This window comes from Puma concolor, chromosome B4 (genome assembly GCF_028749965.1).
Source record: "Puma concolor isolate L17-30 chromosome B4, mPumCon1.1.hap2, whole genome shotgun sequence".
NCBI classification, from domain to species: domain Eukaryota; kingdom Metazoa; phylum Chordata; class Mammalia; order Carnivora; family Felidae; genus Puma; species Puma concolor.
In genome coordinates, this window is record NC_141673.1 from 21,155,828 (window position 1) to 21,174,978 (window position 19,151).

Below are 19,151 nucleotides of genomic sequence, written 5' to 3' on the forward strand. Positions count from 1 at the left end.
TTTACCAGCCCTCTTCCTTGGTGAGCCTGCAACTTCCCACTTCCTTTTCATTCAGGAACTAAATCCCTTGAGATGGTAGGGGCTGATATCTTCATTTCACAATGGGGAAACCGAGGCTCAAGAAGGGTTGTGCACTCTAGATCTCTCCCCAGATTACTTGTGCTTTTTAACATCTGCACAACTCCCCACCCTTTGCTTTTGTTCCTGCCACCCCTTCCACTTTTAATCCTCCTCCCTCTCACCCTGATCCATGGAAGTCCTGGCTATCTTTCCAAGCCCAAGGGAAATCCCACCTCCATAAGACTTGCCCAGTGAGCCCATAAAACTTGCCTCTGCACTTCTTTATAAACCCCTCCTGGAAGTTACTTTGTCCCTATAGGGATCTTTACTTAATGGGGACTCAAGTCTTGTTGCAGCAAGTGGAATTCAATTAGTACTAGCCCCAACTCATTCCTCTTTCCTCTATGCTTAGGACTTCAGGGTTGCTCTAATATTTGAACACAAAAAACCTTTCGCATGCTAAGTAAAGCTTCATTTTGACTGACTTCAGGAGAAAGGGAGATATAAACCCATTACTTACAGAAGGTGTTTTATTGTGTTCACCAAAGGATAACGGGGAGAAGAATGCAACAGTATAACAATGAATGAAGGAAATGAAGGAATTCCTGCTTTGGGGGAAGGATACAACAGCTGTGCACCCATCTGTAGGAGTGTTTTCCAAAAGCAAAACAAAACAAACCAAAAAAAAAAAAAAAAAAAAAAAAGATTGATTATATGCACTGAAGCCAATAGTGAGTACTTTTAAGAGAGAAAAGGGAATATTCCAACACTGGAGTTATCTGCATAGTCTGGATTTGTAAATACTGCTTCAAGACCCTAATTGTGGAAAGGGTTTGCTTGAGGGAATACTTCACTCGAGAATCATTAACTTTTCTGTGTGCTATCTCTTTGAACTTCAAATGAAATAATACAAATAAATGAATATTCACCAGGGCTTCTTCAGGGATTAGAAGAACACCATTTGTGCTGTGAGAGTTTATCCATCACCCCACCCCCGGGCCCAATATGATGTCATTGACCATTTAAAGAAATGAGTTTGTATATTTTTCAAATTTTGTTCTGGAAGAAAAGCCTGTTGCCATTATGCTGAGTTTATTGCCAAAATTGAACACAACTCTTTTATAAAATATATGCAACAAGGTAAGATAAAGAGCAAAATGAAATTTTCCCTATTTCAAAAGATAGAAGTGAAGAATGATCAGTTTGATTAGGCAAACAGGGCATGCCACTTAGAGTGAAAGAATCCCTGAAGCCATGTAAAATACAATGTAAAGAAAGTAATCCTATCTAGCTTCATATTTACAATGGTAGAAGTTACATAATTACTGCATAAATATTCATCAAAATTCTTATGTGAAACCAGGTACAAATGAAATAAAAGAAAGTTATACATCAGATTTATATTATAAGGAAAATAAATCACTAGATGCTGTTGCTCCTGCAATGCTCATCACTGCACATCCCAGATTTCACAGAGAAGTGGGGTAAATTTGTGGTCATTTACTCTCCAAGACATCAGCATCTCGGCATGGTGATGATTGAATGTCCGCAACTCAGTCAGTCGACCCAGGAGACAGGCAAAGTGTTGAGGATTTTCAGGCTGATAAATCTTGCACAGCTTTTGTAGCACATCAAGCAGTGGTTCCTGAAGCTTCTCTACTGCCTCTCTGTCCTTTATGTATTGTCTGTCTGTTTTGAAGTTTAAAATAAGACGACAAAATAAAAAAGTAGAAAAGTATTCATTTGGCATAATAATAGCAATGGTAACTTTCTTGCAACGTAACTTACAAATGTGCACTTCTAAATGTACAAATAACGTGTTCAACTTGATGAATTTTCACACACACACGTATATATTCATGTAATCACAACTAGATCAAGATATAAAACATCTACTGGCCCACCACAGAAGCCTCTCTAAATTCTCCTTTTAATCCATGCCCCCAAAGGTAACCCATATGGTAGACATAAGCATCATTTCTAGTGGGTGTATTCTAAGTAGCAGAATTGCTAGGTCATAGGGTGCATGTGTGTGTGTGTGTGTGTGTGTGTGTGTGTGCAGCTTTAGGATATATGGTCAAGAAATTTTTTTAATTGTAAGTTTTATGGTAAAAAAATTAAGTAACAACTAGTTTCTGCCTCAATATTATATATAAAAACGGTTTAAGGCTAATATTGAAATATTGGAAACATCCTGAATATCCAAACATGGTAACAATTAAGTAAGTGATTGTACATTAATATGATAAATATGATGGATACATATATTTCAACAAAGTTTGAAATATACTGCAAATATAATTTTTTAATGACATGGGAAAAAAAACTTTAAAGAAAAGATAGTATGCTCTATATTATGTTAAAAAAGATGTAAGGGGCACCTGAGTGGCTCAGTCAGCTAAGCGTCCAACTCTTGATCTTGGCTCAGGTCATGATCCCACAGTTCATGAGATTGAGCCCCATGTCATTCCATCTCCACTCTGATAGTGCAGAGCCTGCTTGGGATTTTTCTCTCTCCGTCGCTCCCCTCCTTGTACTCTCTCTCTCTTTCTCTCAATAAATAAATACATACATACATACATACCTACATACATACATAAACTTAAAAGAAAGTAAGTTTAAAAAGGATGTAACTTCCTTTACTTCCCTGTTCAAATTTCAATCCCTTAGAAAAGCCTTTCCTGCCCACCAATTGTAACATTCTGCTGCCACTTTCCTTCCTTATAGCCTCATCTTTATAGTTGTTTTACCATTACCACCTCCTGAAAGTTATTTTTGTTTCTTCATTTATTGTCTTTCTCATCCTACTAGGATGCAAGCTCTATGTAGCTATATTTGGCCTGTTTCTTTACTGCTGTATCCTCCATTGTCTGGAACCATGTTTAGTACATAGTAGGTGTTCCAAACTCAATTATTCAATGAAAGACTTTAATGTTTACAGGAAAGGCTGGGAAGAACTACACTGAAATATTAACAATGATTCCATTTGAGTAGTGGAATTACAGGCCATTTTATTTTTTCTTTATGCCTCTGTGTCTTCTACACTTTTCTTTAAGAAACTTTATTGCTATTATACTGGAGAGGGAGGAGAATAAACAAATGGCATAAAGATAAAAACATAACAATAAAATTACCTGGAGAGAGGATAACAATTGCTGTAAGCAGAGCATACTCTTCTTGAGTCATTTTCAATTCTGCAACACTTTTATAAAAACTAAACATAGGTGTTATATACTCATCAGAGATACCTATGGGGGAAGGATGAAAAATTACAGAGGCATAGTTAAATTTTTGAATGACTAAAAAGTGAGAAACTACAAACATATATACATGCACATGTTAATATTTATGCACAAATAATGTCTATATTTTATTTGTCCAATCAAAGGCAGTTCACTGCAAAGAAGGTCATTTAACAAAATCCTCAATATATAACTTAATCAGCAATGCCTTTATTTTAGTCACTCCTGTCCAACAATAAATCATAATGTTCTTGAATCGCCCAAAGAATCTCCCAACTTCACCATTTTCTGGATGGGGTTTGGTTAATCTTTTTAATATTAATATCTATTGTGGGGAATAAGCTTAAGAATTCCCTGAGCTTGCACCAATGGGTTAACAAGGCTTAGAGCAGAAAGTGGCCACAGGGCAAAAGCGGCCCAGTGTAGAACAAAGAGCAGAGCAGAAATCTGCTTCCACAGGACTAAAGCTTCCTAGAATAGGTAAACAGGTAAAGAGGGCAAAAAAGACCTCCGCCACACCCACCCAACATGGCGGAGAAGTAGGGGGATCCATACCTCCCACATCTCTCAAACAAAGAAGTTGTGAAGCCAAAGGACTTTGAACCCCAACAGTCTGGGAGGAAAAGAGACTGAATCTACCGGGAAGAAAATGGGACAACTTGAGAAACGATAGGTGGGTGATTGTGAATTGGGGAAGATAAAACAGGCTTCGTAGACATGGAGGGGAGGGATCCCCTTCTGCGGAGAGACAAAAGGCAGAGAAGGAGCGGCTGGGGAAGTGCAGGACTGTATCTGGACAAGAGAAAAACCTCCGACTGGGACTGAGAGGGATCCTATCTCTAACTGCAGGGTTTTCTTCAGACTGCGGCCGGGTCCCTGTTTGTGCACCTGGGGAAGAGGGGAGCCAGCCCTGGGTTTGGGGGTAGATCAGGGGAGCAGTCTGCACTAGGAGAAAGTGGCCCCCTCTCAGGAGCACTGTGGGAAAAGACAAAGCCTGCCTGCACCCACCACCCCCAGGGCCCAGCGAGGTTGGCGGGGCAGTCCGCAGTAGGAGAAGGCAACCCTCCCTGAAGTGCTGCGGCACAGACAAAGCTAACTTAAGACCACATATTATGTGCCACACAGAGAGGCGCTTCCCCAGTGTCAGAGCACATGGAGCGGGTCTTTGATTCCCAGCCAAGTCCAGGGTCAGGGGAGTTGGTGGAGCGAGAAGGACAGCCCTGTCTGGGCCCATGGCACAATGAGGATGACTCAAATGGAGTCCACCAGGTCCATGGAGAAGAGACTGGGGGATCGCCATTCCCCCCCCCCTCCACCACCAAGGCAGGGCTTCAGGGATCATCCGAGGGTCCCACAGTGGAGGCAGGACCAGCCTACACCAAACCATGCCCCTCCACACTGGGTAACTGTGTATCTACTGGAGCAAGACAGACCCTGTTTAACCAGATGGACAGCTCCTCTAGACCAGTGCTGCAGCATTGCCTGGATTAATTCCAGGTCAATTCTGGATATACAGATATATTCTCCCCACCATTTTTCCTCCTTATCTCTTCCCTCCTCTAGGCTGGTTACCCTGGTTATTGGTTTGTCTAAACAGACAAATGAAATCAAAGGCATCAAAATTGGCAAAGATGAAGTCAAACTTTCACTTTTCACAGACAACGTGATACTCTACATGGAAAACCTGACAGACTCCACCAAAAGTCTGCTAGAACTGATACATGAATTCAGCAAAGTGGCAGGGTACAAAATTAATGTATAGAAATCGGTTGCATTTTTATACACCAATAATGAAGCAACAGAAAGAGAAATAAAGAAACTGATCCCATTCACAATTGCACCAAGAAGCATAAAATACCTAGGAATAAAACCTAACCAAACATGTAAAAGATCTGTATGCTGAAAACTATAGAAAGCTTACGAAGGAAATTGAAGAAGATACAAAGAAATGGAAAAACATTCCATGCTCATGAATTGGAAGAATAAATACTGTTAAAATGTCAATACTACCCAAAGCAATCTACACATTCAATGCAATCCCAATCAAAATTGCACCAGCATTCTTCTCGAGGCTAGAACAAGCAATCCTAAAATTTATATGGAACCACAAAAGACCCCAAATAGCCAAAGTAATCTTGAAGAACAAAACCAGAATGGGAGGCATCACAATCCCAGACTTTAGCCTCTACTACAAAAGCTGTAATCATCAAGAGAGCATGGTATTGGCACAAAAACAGACACATAGACCAATGGAATAGAATAGAGACCCCAGAATTGGACTCACAAATGTATGGTCAACTAATCTTTGACAAAGCAGGAAAGAATATCCAATGGAAAAAAGACAGTCTCTTTAACAAATGGTGCTGGGAGAACTGGACAGCAACATGCAGAAGAATGAAACTAGACCACTTTCTTACACCATTCACAAAAATAAACTCAAAATGGATGAAGGACTTGAGTGTGGGACAGGAAACCATCAAAACCCTAGAGGAAAAAGTAGGAAAAAACCTCTTTGACCTCAGTCGCAGCAATTTCTTACTCGATACATCTCCAAAGGCAAGGGAATTAAAAGCAAAAAAGAACTATTGGGACCTCATGAAGATAAAAAGCTCTGCACTGCAGAGGAAACAATCAACAAAACTAAAAGGCAACTGACAGAATGGGAAAAGATATTTGCAAATGACACATCAGATAAAGGGCTAGTATCCAAAATCTATAAAGAACTCACCAAACTCCACACCCGAAAAACAAATAATCCAGTGAGGAAATGGGCAGAAGACATGAATAGACACTTTTCTAAAGGAGACATCCAGATGGCCAACAGACACATGAAAAGATGCTCAACGTCACTCATCATCAGGGAAATACAAATCAAAACCACACTGAGACACCACCTCATGCCAGTCAGAGTGGCTAAAATGAACAAATCAGGAGACTATAGATGCTGGAGAGGATGTGGAGAAACGGGAACCCTCTTGCACTGTTGGTGGGCATGCAAACTGGTGCAGCCACTCTGGAAAATAGGGTGGAAGTTCCTCAAAAAATTAAAAATAGATCTACCCTATGACCCAGCAATAGCACTGCTAGGAATTTACCCAAGGGATACAGGAGTATTGATGCATAGGGGCACTTGTACCCCCAATGTTTATAGCAGCACTTTCAACAATAGCCAAATTATGGAAGGAGCCTAAATGTCCATCAACTGATGAATGGATAAAGAAGTTGTGGTTTATATATACAGTGGAATACTATTTGGCAATGAGAAAGAATGAAATCTGGCCATTTGTAGCAACCTGGATGGAACTGGAGGGTATTAGGCTAAGTGAAATAAATCATACAGAGAAAGACAGATACCATATGTTTTCACTCTTATGTGGATCCTGAGAAACTTAACAGAAGACCATGGGGGAGGGGAAGGGGGGAAAAAAAGTTACAGAGAGGGAGGGAGACAAACCATAAGAGACTCTTACTGAGATCAAACTGAGGGTTGATGGGGGGGTGGGGGAGAAGGGAAAGTGGGTTATGGGCATTTAGGAGGGCACCTGTAGGGATGAGCACTGGGTGTTGTATGGAAACCAATTTGACAATAAATTATATTTAATTAAAAAAAAAGACCTCCACAGCAAGGCAAAATTACCTGGAGCTAATCAGTAAAAACAAAAATAAATAAATACATACATACATACATATATACACATATACATACATACACACACACATACACACACACACACACACACACACACACACACATACATACATAAATGCCTTATTAACCCTGAGATAGCGTCCTCCATCTGTCTTATCCCCTAGACAAGTTAAGGTAAACAGACATGGCACCTGGCACCTGCAGTAAACAGCCGTCTGCTCGGTGCTGCAATTTTGTTTTGTATTGACTGAAATCCCTAATACCACATATCTTTGAAAACCCCTTTCTCTCACACACTTGAGTTAATGATCACTGTTTTATTATCTCTTTTTGCACATCCATCACGTTTGTAAGCCTTCTGATCCTAATAAATATGGAGCAAGGACCCTTACTCGGGGCTCTTGTCTCCTCCCGAACATTAGCCTCTCTTGTATTCAATTCTGTGTCTGCTGTCTTGCTGGACAAGAGAGAACTCCAGAGTCAAAGTCTGTGACAATCTGTAATTAAGGTATAGGTAGCATCTTAAATAATCAACAAAAAAAATTATTGTTCTTAAGCCCAGAAGTATAAACATCTTGACTTAATACATTGGCTAGGATTCTTCTCAGTTCCAGTGCTTACTAGGGCATTGGTACTTGTCTGTTCTCTTCAAACTTACATGTCTAAAACCAAAGATACCATGTACAGAACTAAACTCCTCATCTTCCTCCAAATCCACCTCTTTCCTGATATTCCCATTCTCAGTGACATATCTTTACTCATACACTTTCCCCTGCCTGACAACTGAGATTTGGCCCTCTCTCTAACCCAGTTAGGTGCCAAGTCCTATGATTCAGCATGATAACTCTCCCTAGGTGTTCTTTCTCCTCTCCACAACTCCTAGAATTGACTTAGTTTCAGTCCTTATTTCTTTTCATCTGGACTGCCTCCTCAGTCTTCAGTTTGGTCCCAGAATCACAAAATTCAAATCACACCCTGTCTCCTCAATTTTTACAAATCTTCAAAAACTCTCAGTGGCTTTTGGCATAAATGTTCTTCTTTTTTACATAGGAAGCTCCAAGACCTGTACCCACCCACTACTCACCTACCTGATAATAGTAGTAATAGTAGGATCCATATTTGTTGACTACTCATTATGTATTATACGCTGTTCCAAGCACTTCTTATGCTATAATTCATTTAATCTTCCTAATACCTCATGAGGTAGGTGCTGTGAGGTTATCTCATTTGCCCAGAGAACCACAGCTCATGATTGGTGGAAACAATATTCAAACCATGGATAGCTAGCAGGCTCCAGAGTCCTGGCTTTTAGCTGTCACTAAGCTGTGCAATCTTTCTATCACACAGCCTTTACTCCAGCCATGTTTAGCCACTTGGATCTCCCTAAATAATTCATACTGCTCAGTTTTGTTTTTAAATTTTCTTAGTTCATCTATTTTGAGAGGAAGAAAGAGAGCACACATGAAGGGGAAGGGCAAAGAGAGAGGGAATGAGAGAATCCCAAGCAGATTCTGCACTGATAGTCCAACGCAGGGCCCACAAACTGTAAGACCTTGACTTGAGCCAAGATTGAGAGCCAGTTGCTTAACTGACTGAGCCCCCTAGGCACACCCACACTGATCAAGATATTCTACCTGGAATATCCTCCGTCTCCTTTATCTAGATGTAACTCTTCATAATTGAAGGCTCTTTTGTGTCACTTCCTCCACTCATTCAACAAGTATTAACTAGGTGCCTGTTCCTGTGCATGGCTCCATTCCAGAAAAGTTTTGACAGGGGAATTACAGAGACAGAAAAAAAGAAGGAGAAGAAGAAGAGGAGGGTGGGAGGAGGAAAAGGAGGAAGAAGGGAAAGGGAAGGGAAGAAGGGGAAGGAGGAGAAGGAGGGAAGGATTGGGGGAAGAGGAGAAGAAGGAGAAGGAAGAGGAAGAAGAGGAAAAGGAGGAGGAAGAGGAAAAGGAGGAGGAAGAGGAAAAAGAAAAAAGACCATGGGTGGGCAGGGGGTGGGGGAGACTGATACGACTTATGGATGAATTAAAATGAGGATGAGATTCCCTGAATTGTTCCACACTAAAATAGAATGCTGTATCCCATCCTGAAGCAGACCTAGAGACATACAGCTTTGGTAAAACCAAACTAGAATACATTTGGATTCCAGATGCTAAAGAACATAATTATCATCTAATATTCTGCTTCATAGAATCAGAAAGTCTAAATCCTTACCTTGAGAATAATCTAAAGAGTCTTCCCAAATTGAATCCCTGGTCTTCCTCTCTTTAGTCAAAATGCCACACTTTTCTCCCTCCTTGACTTTTGATTCTTTAATCTACCCAGTGGGCTCTCTTAACAACAGTGTCTTTGTTAAGCAATTTGGGTATTACATCATGTGGAAGATTCCAGCTTTTACAGATTGATCCAAATACCCATCACTGAATTAGATACAATTTAAAAATGTAGAAGGTGAAGTATGTGATCCTGGGAATACCAGTCCTGGTTTCCAACAAACATAGAGGTTAAGAGTTAGTGAGCCAGCTCTGAGTTTGAAATTTGACCTATGATTTGATCTTAGTCACAGAACTTAAACTCCATAAACCCCAATTTCTTCATTTGTGAAATGTGAATTATAACAATAGGAAGTTGTTATATTGTATGAGATAATATGCGTGGAGTGCTTAGCATAATGCCTGGTTAATAATAAACCCTCAATAAATGTTAGAGCAAATACTAATAATAACTATTATTGTTATTCAGGAAATTGGATTAATTTTACTTCAGTAGTTCATTTTAATCTCAGTTCATCTTAATTTTAGTTAGATTAAGCTCATGTACTTTTGTGTTTACAAAGCTACATTTTTGTTTTGTTTTTATATTCTGCACTTTTATATTCTGCACTAGAGATGAATCCAAATTGGCCGATCAGAGATTTGCTTCAGTATTTTTCTAGGTGTTAAAGCTTAACTACATCTACATTTTCTTGGCAAGGTTGTTCTATTTCACTTTAAAAAAGAAAAATGGCAGTCTTTAGGCTTTCTTCAGCATTCAGGGACTATGCCCATCATATCTGGCTACCCAAAATAGTAATTCATGATTCTGCTATTTTTAAAAATAGTTTACAAGGATATGGGGATAATATTAAAGGCAGCTGATTTGAAAATATTTAAATTTTAGAAATTATCTTTGACTACCTAATTTTCTATTTTGTCTTTCTTTTTTTAACTTTTTTAAATGTTTATTTATTTTTGAAAGACAGAGAGTAAGCAGGGGAGCGGCAGAGAGAGAGGGAGACACAGAATCTGAAGCAGGCTCCAGGCTCTGAGCAGTCAGCACAGAGCTCAACGCGAGGCTCAAACCCACGAACTGTGAGGTCATGATCTGAGCTGAAGCTGGATGCTTAACCGACTGAGCCACCCAGGCGCCCCATCTATTTTGTCTTTCTAAATCCCCATTAACCTACCAAAACTGCTACCTTCATTAGCGACCTCATTATTGTTAATAGTTTTCAGGAAAAAAAAAAGTAAGGAAATTGGTTATGATTGTTCATCTTGTACATGTTCTACAAGCCAACAGTGAATATACATTATAAAAGTAAGAAAAAGAATTTTATAAAAATAAATTTCCTACAGGATAGATCAAATATAAATCTACTTTTGGAATTAGAGTTAATAATCAGAATTAACCACAGCACCATCAACAAAAGGGTATTTTAAGTGTTTACGAACCAGCAATTTCTAACCTAAGAAATGTAACACTAACATCATTCTGAAGGGGCAGTCTTTTCTTGATTTCCTGCCTCCTCCTCTCTGGAGACTTGCTTAAAGTTTGTTTCGTTTTTTGCTCTTTTGCCCAATTAGCTGATTTTTGGTCACAAGGGGGGGCTATTTTCTAACTTAAGGACAAAGACTACTGTGGAAAAGTGCAAAGTTGTAAAAAAAAAAGTTTGTTTGCACTCCTGTTTCTTGTTTTGCCTTAAAAAAAAAAAGAGGTATGTAATTTATAAATTATTTTAAAATCAGAAATATTCCTTGAGAGAAAAACTATTTGATAGAATTAACTCTGCTATTTTCAGTTATTTTGAACGTAAATGTCTTTCACTTCCTAATTATCTTCCAAGTTTTGACTGGGAAAAAAAATAAAGCAGAGGGGTGTGTATGTGTGATACAAGAATACGTATTATGTAAGAAAATTCCCACCCCTTCATTGAGGGAAAGAAGAGAAGAGGAAAGGAAAGAGTGTGTGCTGACAAACGATTTCTGAGATTGATAGTTTGGACCTAACTTTAAATACCAATAAAATTATATTTGTCATGTCAAAGATCTATTTGAATGAAAACTCATAAACTAAAATCTGTTTTTTAATATTTATTAAGTTAAAAAAAAATAGGGGCACCTGGGTGGCGCAGTCGGTTGGCGTCCGACTTCAGCCAGGTCACGATCTCGCGGTCCGTGAGTTCGAGCCCCGCGTCTGGCTCTGGGCTGATGGCTCAGAGCCTGGAGCCTGTTTCCGATTCTGTGTCTCCCTCTCTCTCTGCCCCTCCCCCGTTCATGCTCTGTCTCTCTCTGTCCCAAAAATAAATAAAAACGTTGAAAAAAAAATTAAAAAAAAAAAATAATAAAATTCCTGGTATTTTAAATACCTCTATCTGATATAATTGGTTTGATCAAGATAGACCAAGAATCTTATTAAAAATGATACTATTTACTCAAAACCATATAATTTGACATTTTTCTAGAAATGATGCCGCCCCATAGCATAGAAGTTAAGTCTCTGACATGGCACACAAAGCAATGTTTACTTTCTGCTTTCCTTCCAAACTAAGCTCTCTCCATCTAACTACTCCGTCCAGTAGTTTCCCTATGAACTAATGACTTCCACTCTTGGTTCCTGAAGCTGATTCAGGTCATTGTCTACACAGCTTATCTACCTCCCCCTGACCCTAACCTTATGGCCATGTACTATGGCAAAGACAGATTGAAACTCCAGCCCAAGGTCCAGCCCCCGTTGGTCTCATTTCTCTTGTCAGAGGTTGGTTAGTCAGCGACAGTACAATTCTGACCAATGAGACAAAGGGGAGTCTACTCAGGAGCTCTCAAGAAAGATTTCTACACTCAGGAAGAGACCATTAAGTTTCTACATTGAGTTTCTTTCTCCTTTGGCCATTGTTGCACCACATGTGATGCCTGAAAATGCTCTGGCCAGGAAGAGAATCAGCCTGAGGGTAAAGCCAATACACCAAGAATAGCAAAGCAGAAAGATGAAAAAAAGACCTATGTTCCTGATAATGTGTTGATCCCTTTAATTAACCAATTTTGCTGTCACCCTTCCTCTGGGTTTTTCATTTGAGTTAATGTCCTTACTTTTTCAGGCCATATGGAATTGGATTTCCTGTGATTGTCAGCCAAGAGCATCCTAACAGATAGTTCCTCTAACACATAAGATACATTTTTAATGTTTTCATGCTTTTGGGTCTGAAGTATAAGGTAGGATCCCTGTGAGGCTAGGACACACCATTCATTTTTCAAGGCAACATTCAAATTTTGCTTCCTCTGTGGAGGTTTCCCTGTCACCAGGAAGCATAATTATTTTCTCCCTTATGTAGGTTCAATTCTATTGCATGTATCAGAATTCATATCTCTTTCCCATTAGAGTGTGAAATGCCATAAAAAATTTTTATGCGAGCAGGAACTAATGCTGTATTCCCAGTGCCTGACACACTGCCTGACCACTAAATGGTGCTCCATAGATGTTTCTTATCCACCTCTGTATTCTCAGTAACTATCATCCTACTGGAGACATGGTTAAGAATAACAATTGTTTGTTAAATTGGGCAATATTATGTTTTGCTAGTTCTTTGCAATGAAGGTCACATAGTTCTGAGATGTAATGGTGGCAAGGGAGGCCATTAGACAATGGAAACATTTTCATGGTGTTAAGAGATTGGACCCTAACCTCTACTTCAACTGCTACCTAGTGAGTCATTTGTGCCATACTGTTGGCCTTAAGTAAAAAGCTGCCATCAGATTAGCAATTCAAAAAATAACTACTTTCAGTATAAAAGATTTAATTTGAAATACTTAATAAACACTTTCCATTAGCCCAAGTGGTTAAAAGTTATCTGGCTAAATTAGATCTTACTGGTACTTAGGAATTGCCAGTGTCTGGATTGTCAAGTTCCAGATTCATCTCAACAAAATTCACCAATTTTTGTATGACAAATGTGTGCCATGCACTATGATAACACTGGGAATAATCTTCTAGCAGTTAATGGATTAATGGAAGGGACAGATACATAAATAAATACATAATGTCCAATACTGGACAAGTATAAAAGGCTTAGGGAATACAGCTGAGAGCCATTGAAAAGGCTGACTCTTGTATCAGTTTAACACTTTCTCTTATTTTGAAAAAGATTTTTCCTACAGTTTGAATCCCAAATTTTTCCATGCCACAACTACCACATGACCACTATGAAAAACAAAATGAGAGGTGTTGAGAACTCCAAATTTTGACTTACACATTTACCTTTTTTACAAATATTCTGCCATTTGTTCTTTACATTTCCAACCCTTTTTTCAAAGTCAGTATCTGAACTGATAATCAGCTTACATCTTCTTCTTTAGAAAATTTAGTTCTTCCAATTGTTTTCATTTGTTACCAAAGCTAAAGCAACGAAATCATGTGTATTTAAAGAGCAGAGACATAAGCACAGTATACTACATAGAGCACACCTTACTATGCTACTGTAAACTAGTTACAACTCTACCATGCTAATAAGGATGTCTCATTTCTCTAACCTCCTTGATCCTATTTATCATTTACTTAAAATCAATTTCAAATTGCTACTCATTGCTTATACTTTCTCTCTCAACCAAAGGGCAGGAATCTGTTTTACTAGATCTTTGTATTCCCTACTAGCTGATAGTAGAGCAAATATTAGGCCATGGTGAGTGAAACATATAGAAAGAGTACTGAGCTTTGAGTTGAATCACCTGTGTTCATCTCTTGGCAATCTGCTGATTAGTTGTGTGTCTTTGGGCAGGTCAACCGGCCTCTCTAAGCCTGTTTCCTCATCTATAAAGTAAAAGCAATGGCACCCACCTTCTGGGGCCACTGTGAATACAATAAGATGATGTGTATAAAAGGAAAGCATTGAAAAAATCACAAGAGATATTGTCATCCTGATAAATACAAATCAATTGAATATTTCATTTATGTCTGTTACGGGGATCAAAAAAAGACCTAAATATACCATAACTTTCAGTGGCTATTTATATTTGAAGTTAATAGAACAAGTTACATTGGTCTGTGAAAAGTTATTGCTCATTCCCTTAATGTTAAAATAGAAAATCATTCAATGTTAGCAATTATAGTGTTGTCATATTTTATCATATGATTATTCCTATTTTTAATAAATATTTTAGCTTTAAAGCCTAGTTTGCATAATACTACATTAGGAATAATATAATTGAGGCACTAAAATTATATGGAAACAACCCAACCACAGGTTATGTCAGATATAATGTTCTGAAGCTTCAATTAACATATATAAACACTGTAACCCTCATTAATTAAATGTATCTCAGGAGACAGTATTTTTGTGTATGTAATTGAGAAAATAATAGCAAACAAAAGAGTATGAATATGAAGAAAAAAAAGAAATTTCACATTGTATTCTTTAAAGACTTCTGTAGGCATAAACAGGGCAACTTTGAGATGTTATGTTTCTCTAGAATTAAAGGTACAATAGAAAGAATATGTTATATTTGCACAAGAATAAAAAGTTATTCTGAAAGGTCATCTTGCAAGATCATGGTTCTATGTGGTGTGTGGAAGAGGCAATGTTCTGAAAATCCACTGGGAGAAGCAAATTCATAAATATTAATAAATGGAAGCATCATTATAGATAATAAAATATGAAGCAGCATGCAAGTTTGAATGGTTTTTATTGTTACAATATGTGGTTGATGTTTGGGTAAAGTAATCTATTTGTGAACTGGAGGCATGCATATTTATTTATACAGTTCTTCTTATGGAAAACTTCGTTCTTGAACTTTTCTGAAATTTGCAAAATCACAAGTTCTGAAACCTATGCTAATCAAGCAAGTTTTTTTCTTTTTTATTACCTATTTTTTAACCTGCAAGACCCTCACCATTTCTCACCTAGTTTTTGCACTGATTTCTTTATAGGGACCTGCTTCTTATCTCAATCCCTCCAAACTTTCCTTCATATTACTGCTCGAAAGATCTTTCTACAGTACTGGTATGGTCATGTCACACAGGCTCCGAACATTACAGAAGACTCCCCACTATATAAGAACTACAATAAACTACTTTTGTGGTGTTCAACATCCATAAAAATCTAGCAGTTACTACATTTCACCTTCACAAATATTATTTTTAGCAATATCAAGGTATTTGTGAGTCCTCTACATGGATGCTCTCACATACCTCCTCATCTTTGCACTTGCAATTTCTATATTATTATAATTTAATGGATATATCTCTTGGAATGCCATTCTCAGGCTTTTGTGGCTTGACAAGTTCCTAACCATGATTCACTTGTCAACTTTGCAAGCCTTTTCTGACTCACCAAGTAAGCTCACACAGAAAGGCAAGTACATCTTTATGCTTCTATTTCATTTTTCAATTTTATGCTTCTATTTCATATTTCAACATACATTCCTCGTAGTCCTTATTACACTGCACCTTGATTTGGAGTCCTTTGCTTATAGCTCTTTCCAACTAGTCAGTAAGCTCCCTGAGGACAAAGACATTTCCTCATCTCCATACCCTCAATAATCACACAGTGCTTGGCACAAAGTAAGTATTAAATGGATATTTGTTGATTGGAAAGATCTCCTTTAATGTGCCTATTGATCAGTAACTTATTTTCCTATCCTAATCAATGGCCATAACGTTTCAGTTAAGCAAGATAAATAAGTTCTAGAGATCTACTATACAACATTGTACCTTTAGGCAACAATTCTGTGTTGTACACTTAAAATTTTGTTAAGAGGATAGATCTCATGCTAAGTGTTCTTACCACAATAAAAAAAAAAATCAAGATACTCAAGGAGCTGCCTGCCTGACTGGCTAAACCAGCAATCAGAAATATTGATTAGTTAAGAGAAGGCAACCAGTAAGACTTATACAACTAGATGGTGCCTTGGAGGTTACCTGATTGAATTCTTCTCCCTTACTCCCAGCATCCTGGACAGATGGATGGAGGGATGGATACACACACACACACACTGTACATTTCAGAACACGTAAAATAAAATCTGTCCAGGACAAGAATCTATATTTCTTTATAATACACTGTCTTTCAAAAGGTGAAAATCTCCAACAATCTATTTCTCAGATCTTTTCCCTTCTTTCCATTTCTTCTGGCAGCACATTCGTGAAACCTTTGCCTTCTGACTGGTGTCACTGGAAGATTTGTAAAGCATGATGTTGATGTTTTTTCCTCCTCTGCTCAAAAATCTTCAGTGTCTCCCTGTTTCTTTTTTTTTTTTTTTTAGTGTTTTATTTTTGAGAGAGAGAGAGAGAGAGAGAGAGAGAAAGTGAGCAGAGGAGGGGCAGAGAAAGAGGGAGACACAGAATCCGAAGCAGGTTCCAGGCTCTGAGCTGTCAGCACAGAGCCTGACACGGGGCTCAAACCCATGAAACATAAGATCATGACCAGAGCCAAAGTCAGATGCTTAACTAACTGAGCCACCCAGGTGCCCCAGTATCCCCTATTTCTTATAAAATAAAGAATAAAACCTTTAGCCCAGCATTCAAGGCCCTCAACCATTTGATTCTTTTTAGAAATTCTATTTCCCTTTAATGTAACGCTTAATCTAAATAAACTCAACTATTCATTCTTCTTTGAATGCATAACCTGGGCTTTCTTGCCTCAATCCTTTGCTTGGGTTGGTCCTTCTTTCTTGTACCTCTATCCTGAATATCCACATCTAATATCATTCAAGGCCCAGTTTGCCAGTGAAATCTTCCAGAGCCCTACCAACTAGGAGTCACCTTTCTCTCAGTTCTCTTCCACATTTTGTTATAACTACCTATGTAAAGTTCATGTCTTCCTACTAGACTGTAAGCTTCATAGGAGAAGGAACACATCTGATTCCTCTCTTTACTGCCTCCATAGTTGCTTGCCCTTAAGTACATGTTAAACTAGTAAATCAATGATATATACAAATAATGCATATTTTAAATGTATATTCTTTAAATCTATCAATAATGATAATTATACTTTCAGTGTTTAAAAAAACACAATGACTATGGGATGGCTGCTTTTAAAAAATTATTTCCAATTTTTCAATTATTTTTCTTATATAACAAATGCAGAACTTCCTAAAAACTTTCCTTCCAACCTCTGTTCTAAAACACTGATTTTATAAGTACCTAAACTTTGTTCTAGTCTTTCATAGAAGGATACTTTGGGAAGAAAGGATCTTGAGACATCATCTCTTCTCATTCATCTCTCCCCTCCCAACCCATATAGAAAGTATCTCAGGAAAACAAGCACTTATCCTATTTTAAGACTCTTCTAAGATAAACTGCACAGAATTCCAGGAAATTTATTGCAATGTCTCTTAACCCTTTCTGTCGCAGTATTCCTCCATAATAAGTTCAACTCATACTATTATTTCATTTTGTCTCTTGAGAGACATGTAGCATAGTGGCTTAGACACACAGCTTCTGAAGTCAGACTTCCTGTCTGTCTCTGGGAAAGTCATTAACCACTCTCTGTGTCAGTCTCCTTATCGATAAATTTTGAATAATAATGGTACTTATTTCATAAGACTTTGCAAGATTCTGATGAAATCATGTATGTAAATTATTTAGAACAGTGTCTAAAACCTAATGATAATGATATATAAATTAAATGATATATAAATGTTGCTATTAATAATTCTTTTTATTTTGCTTTGAATAGAGACGGATAATAGTTTGAGCCACAGTCTTTCATACATGAAGATTTTGAACAAGTGAATCTTTTTTTCGACTGAATAATCCCAACTCCTTTATGCTATGTTTTTCTATCTAATTTTCCAAACTTCTAAAAATTCCTCCTTTGGCGCTTAATCTTAGTATAGGGCAAAGAGTATTTTTAGTATTTTGCTACTACAAGGACATGTGAAGCAACCCTCTAAAAGCCTCATCTAAGGGCACCTGAGTGGCTCAATCGGTTAAGCCTAAGACTTGAGCTCAGACTTCAGCTCAGGTCATGATCTCACTGTTCATGAGTGTGAGCCCCACATCAGGCTCTGTGCTAACAGCCCAGAGCCTGGAGCTTTCTTCAGATTCTGTGACTCCCTCTCTCTCCACCCTTGCCCCACTCACACTCTATCTGTCTCTCTCTCAAAAATAAATCAATATTAAAAAATTAAAAACAAAAAGCCTCATCTATTTAACACATATCTTTTTAGAGTCATTCACCATACTAGTCACAATGTGAATGTAACTTTGCATAAGATAGGTAAGAAGCCTGCCTTCATGGAATGCTTACTTGCAGGAGCAAACTCTTTACCATTAACCAAATCACATACCACTCCTCCGAATTCTTTCTTCCAATAGGTCAGCATGTCCAGCTGGAAGCTTCTTATTGAAAATCTCAGCTGAACGGAGGAACATAGCTTCTACTGCAGACCCTTTCAGCAAAGCAATTTGATCTTCATGGTCCAAAGTCTGAAATCCTGGATGAAGATGATAATCAAATCAAATCAATCAAATCAAGGAACTGTGAATGCTATATAACAATATTTCATCATCATTATCATCCCCATTGATAAAACATTTCCATAAAGTTATTTTGTAATTGTTTTAAGATTGGGTAGTCAGATTGAGTCACTAAAAATTGATTTTTCTGTCCCAAATAGAAGCTGACTTTTATCTTATTGAGTAGGATTTGTTGTACAAGTTGGGTAAAAAAGAATGTCCTATCCACACCAAAAATACATATAATGGCAGTAAAGGCTTATTCAGATGAAGGAACTCTGAAGTTAGAAGCAAACAGATTCTCTTTTAGCCATTATATTAGTCACATCTGGTGATACAGGGTCAACTCTGAAGAATGGAAGCATCCACAGACCAGAAAAAAATCTTTACATGTATCCAGCCATGGGAAGGAATTGACAACCTGAAGGAATTGACAACCTGAAGGAATATAACACCACTTGGAAAATCCAAAGTCCTTATCCAGGC

The 19,151-nt window shown here is 38.0% G+C and overlaps 1 protein-coding gene across 6 annotated transcripts in view; it reads right to left on the bottom strand.

The window, feature by feature from the left end:
- Positions 1 to 1,135: 1,135 nt before the first annotated feature.
- The window catches only part of NR1H4 (nuclear receptor subfamily 1 group H member 4), a 75,251-nt gene continuing 57,235 nt past the window's right edge, over positions 1,136 to 19,151 (bottom strand). For all 6 annotated transcript variants that reach the window (XM_086712556.1, XM_025926563.2, XM_025926564.2 and 3 more), the window contains 3 exons: positions 18,497 to 18,643; positions 3,195 to 3,308; positions 1,136 to 1,749 (listed from right to left, as the gene is read on the bottom strand). In XM_086712556.1, the coding sequence (XP_086568682.1) occupies positions 1,511 to 1,749; positions 3,195 to 3,308; positions 18,497 to 18,643 (500 nt within the window). In that variant the 3' untranslated portion in view covers positions 1,136 to 1,510. The remainder of the gene's footprint in view (positions 1,750 to 3,194; positions 3,309 to 18,496; positions 18,644 to 19,151) is intronic.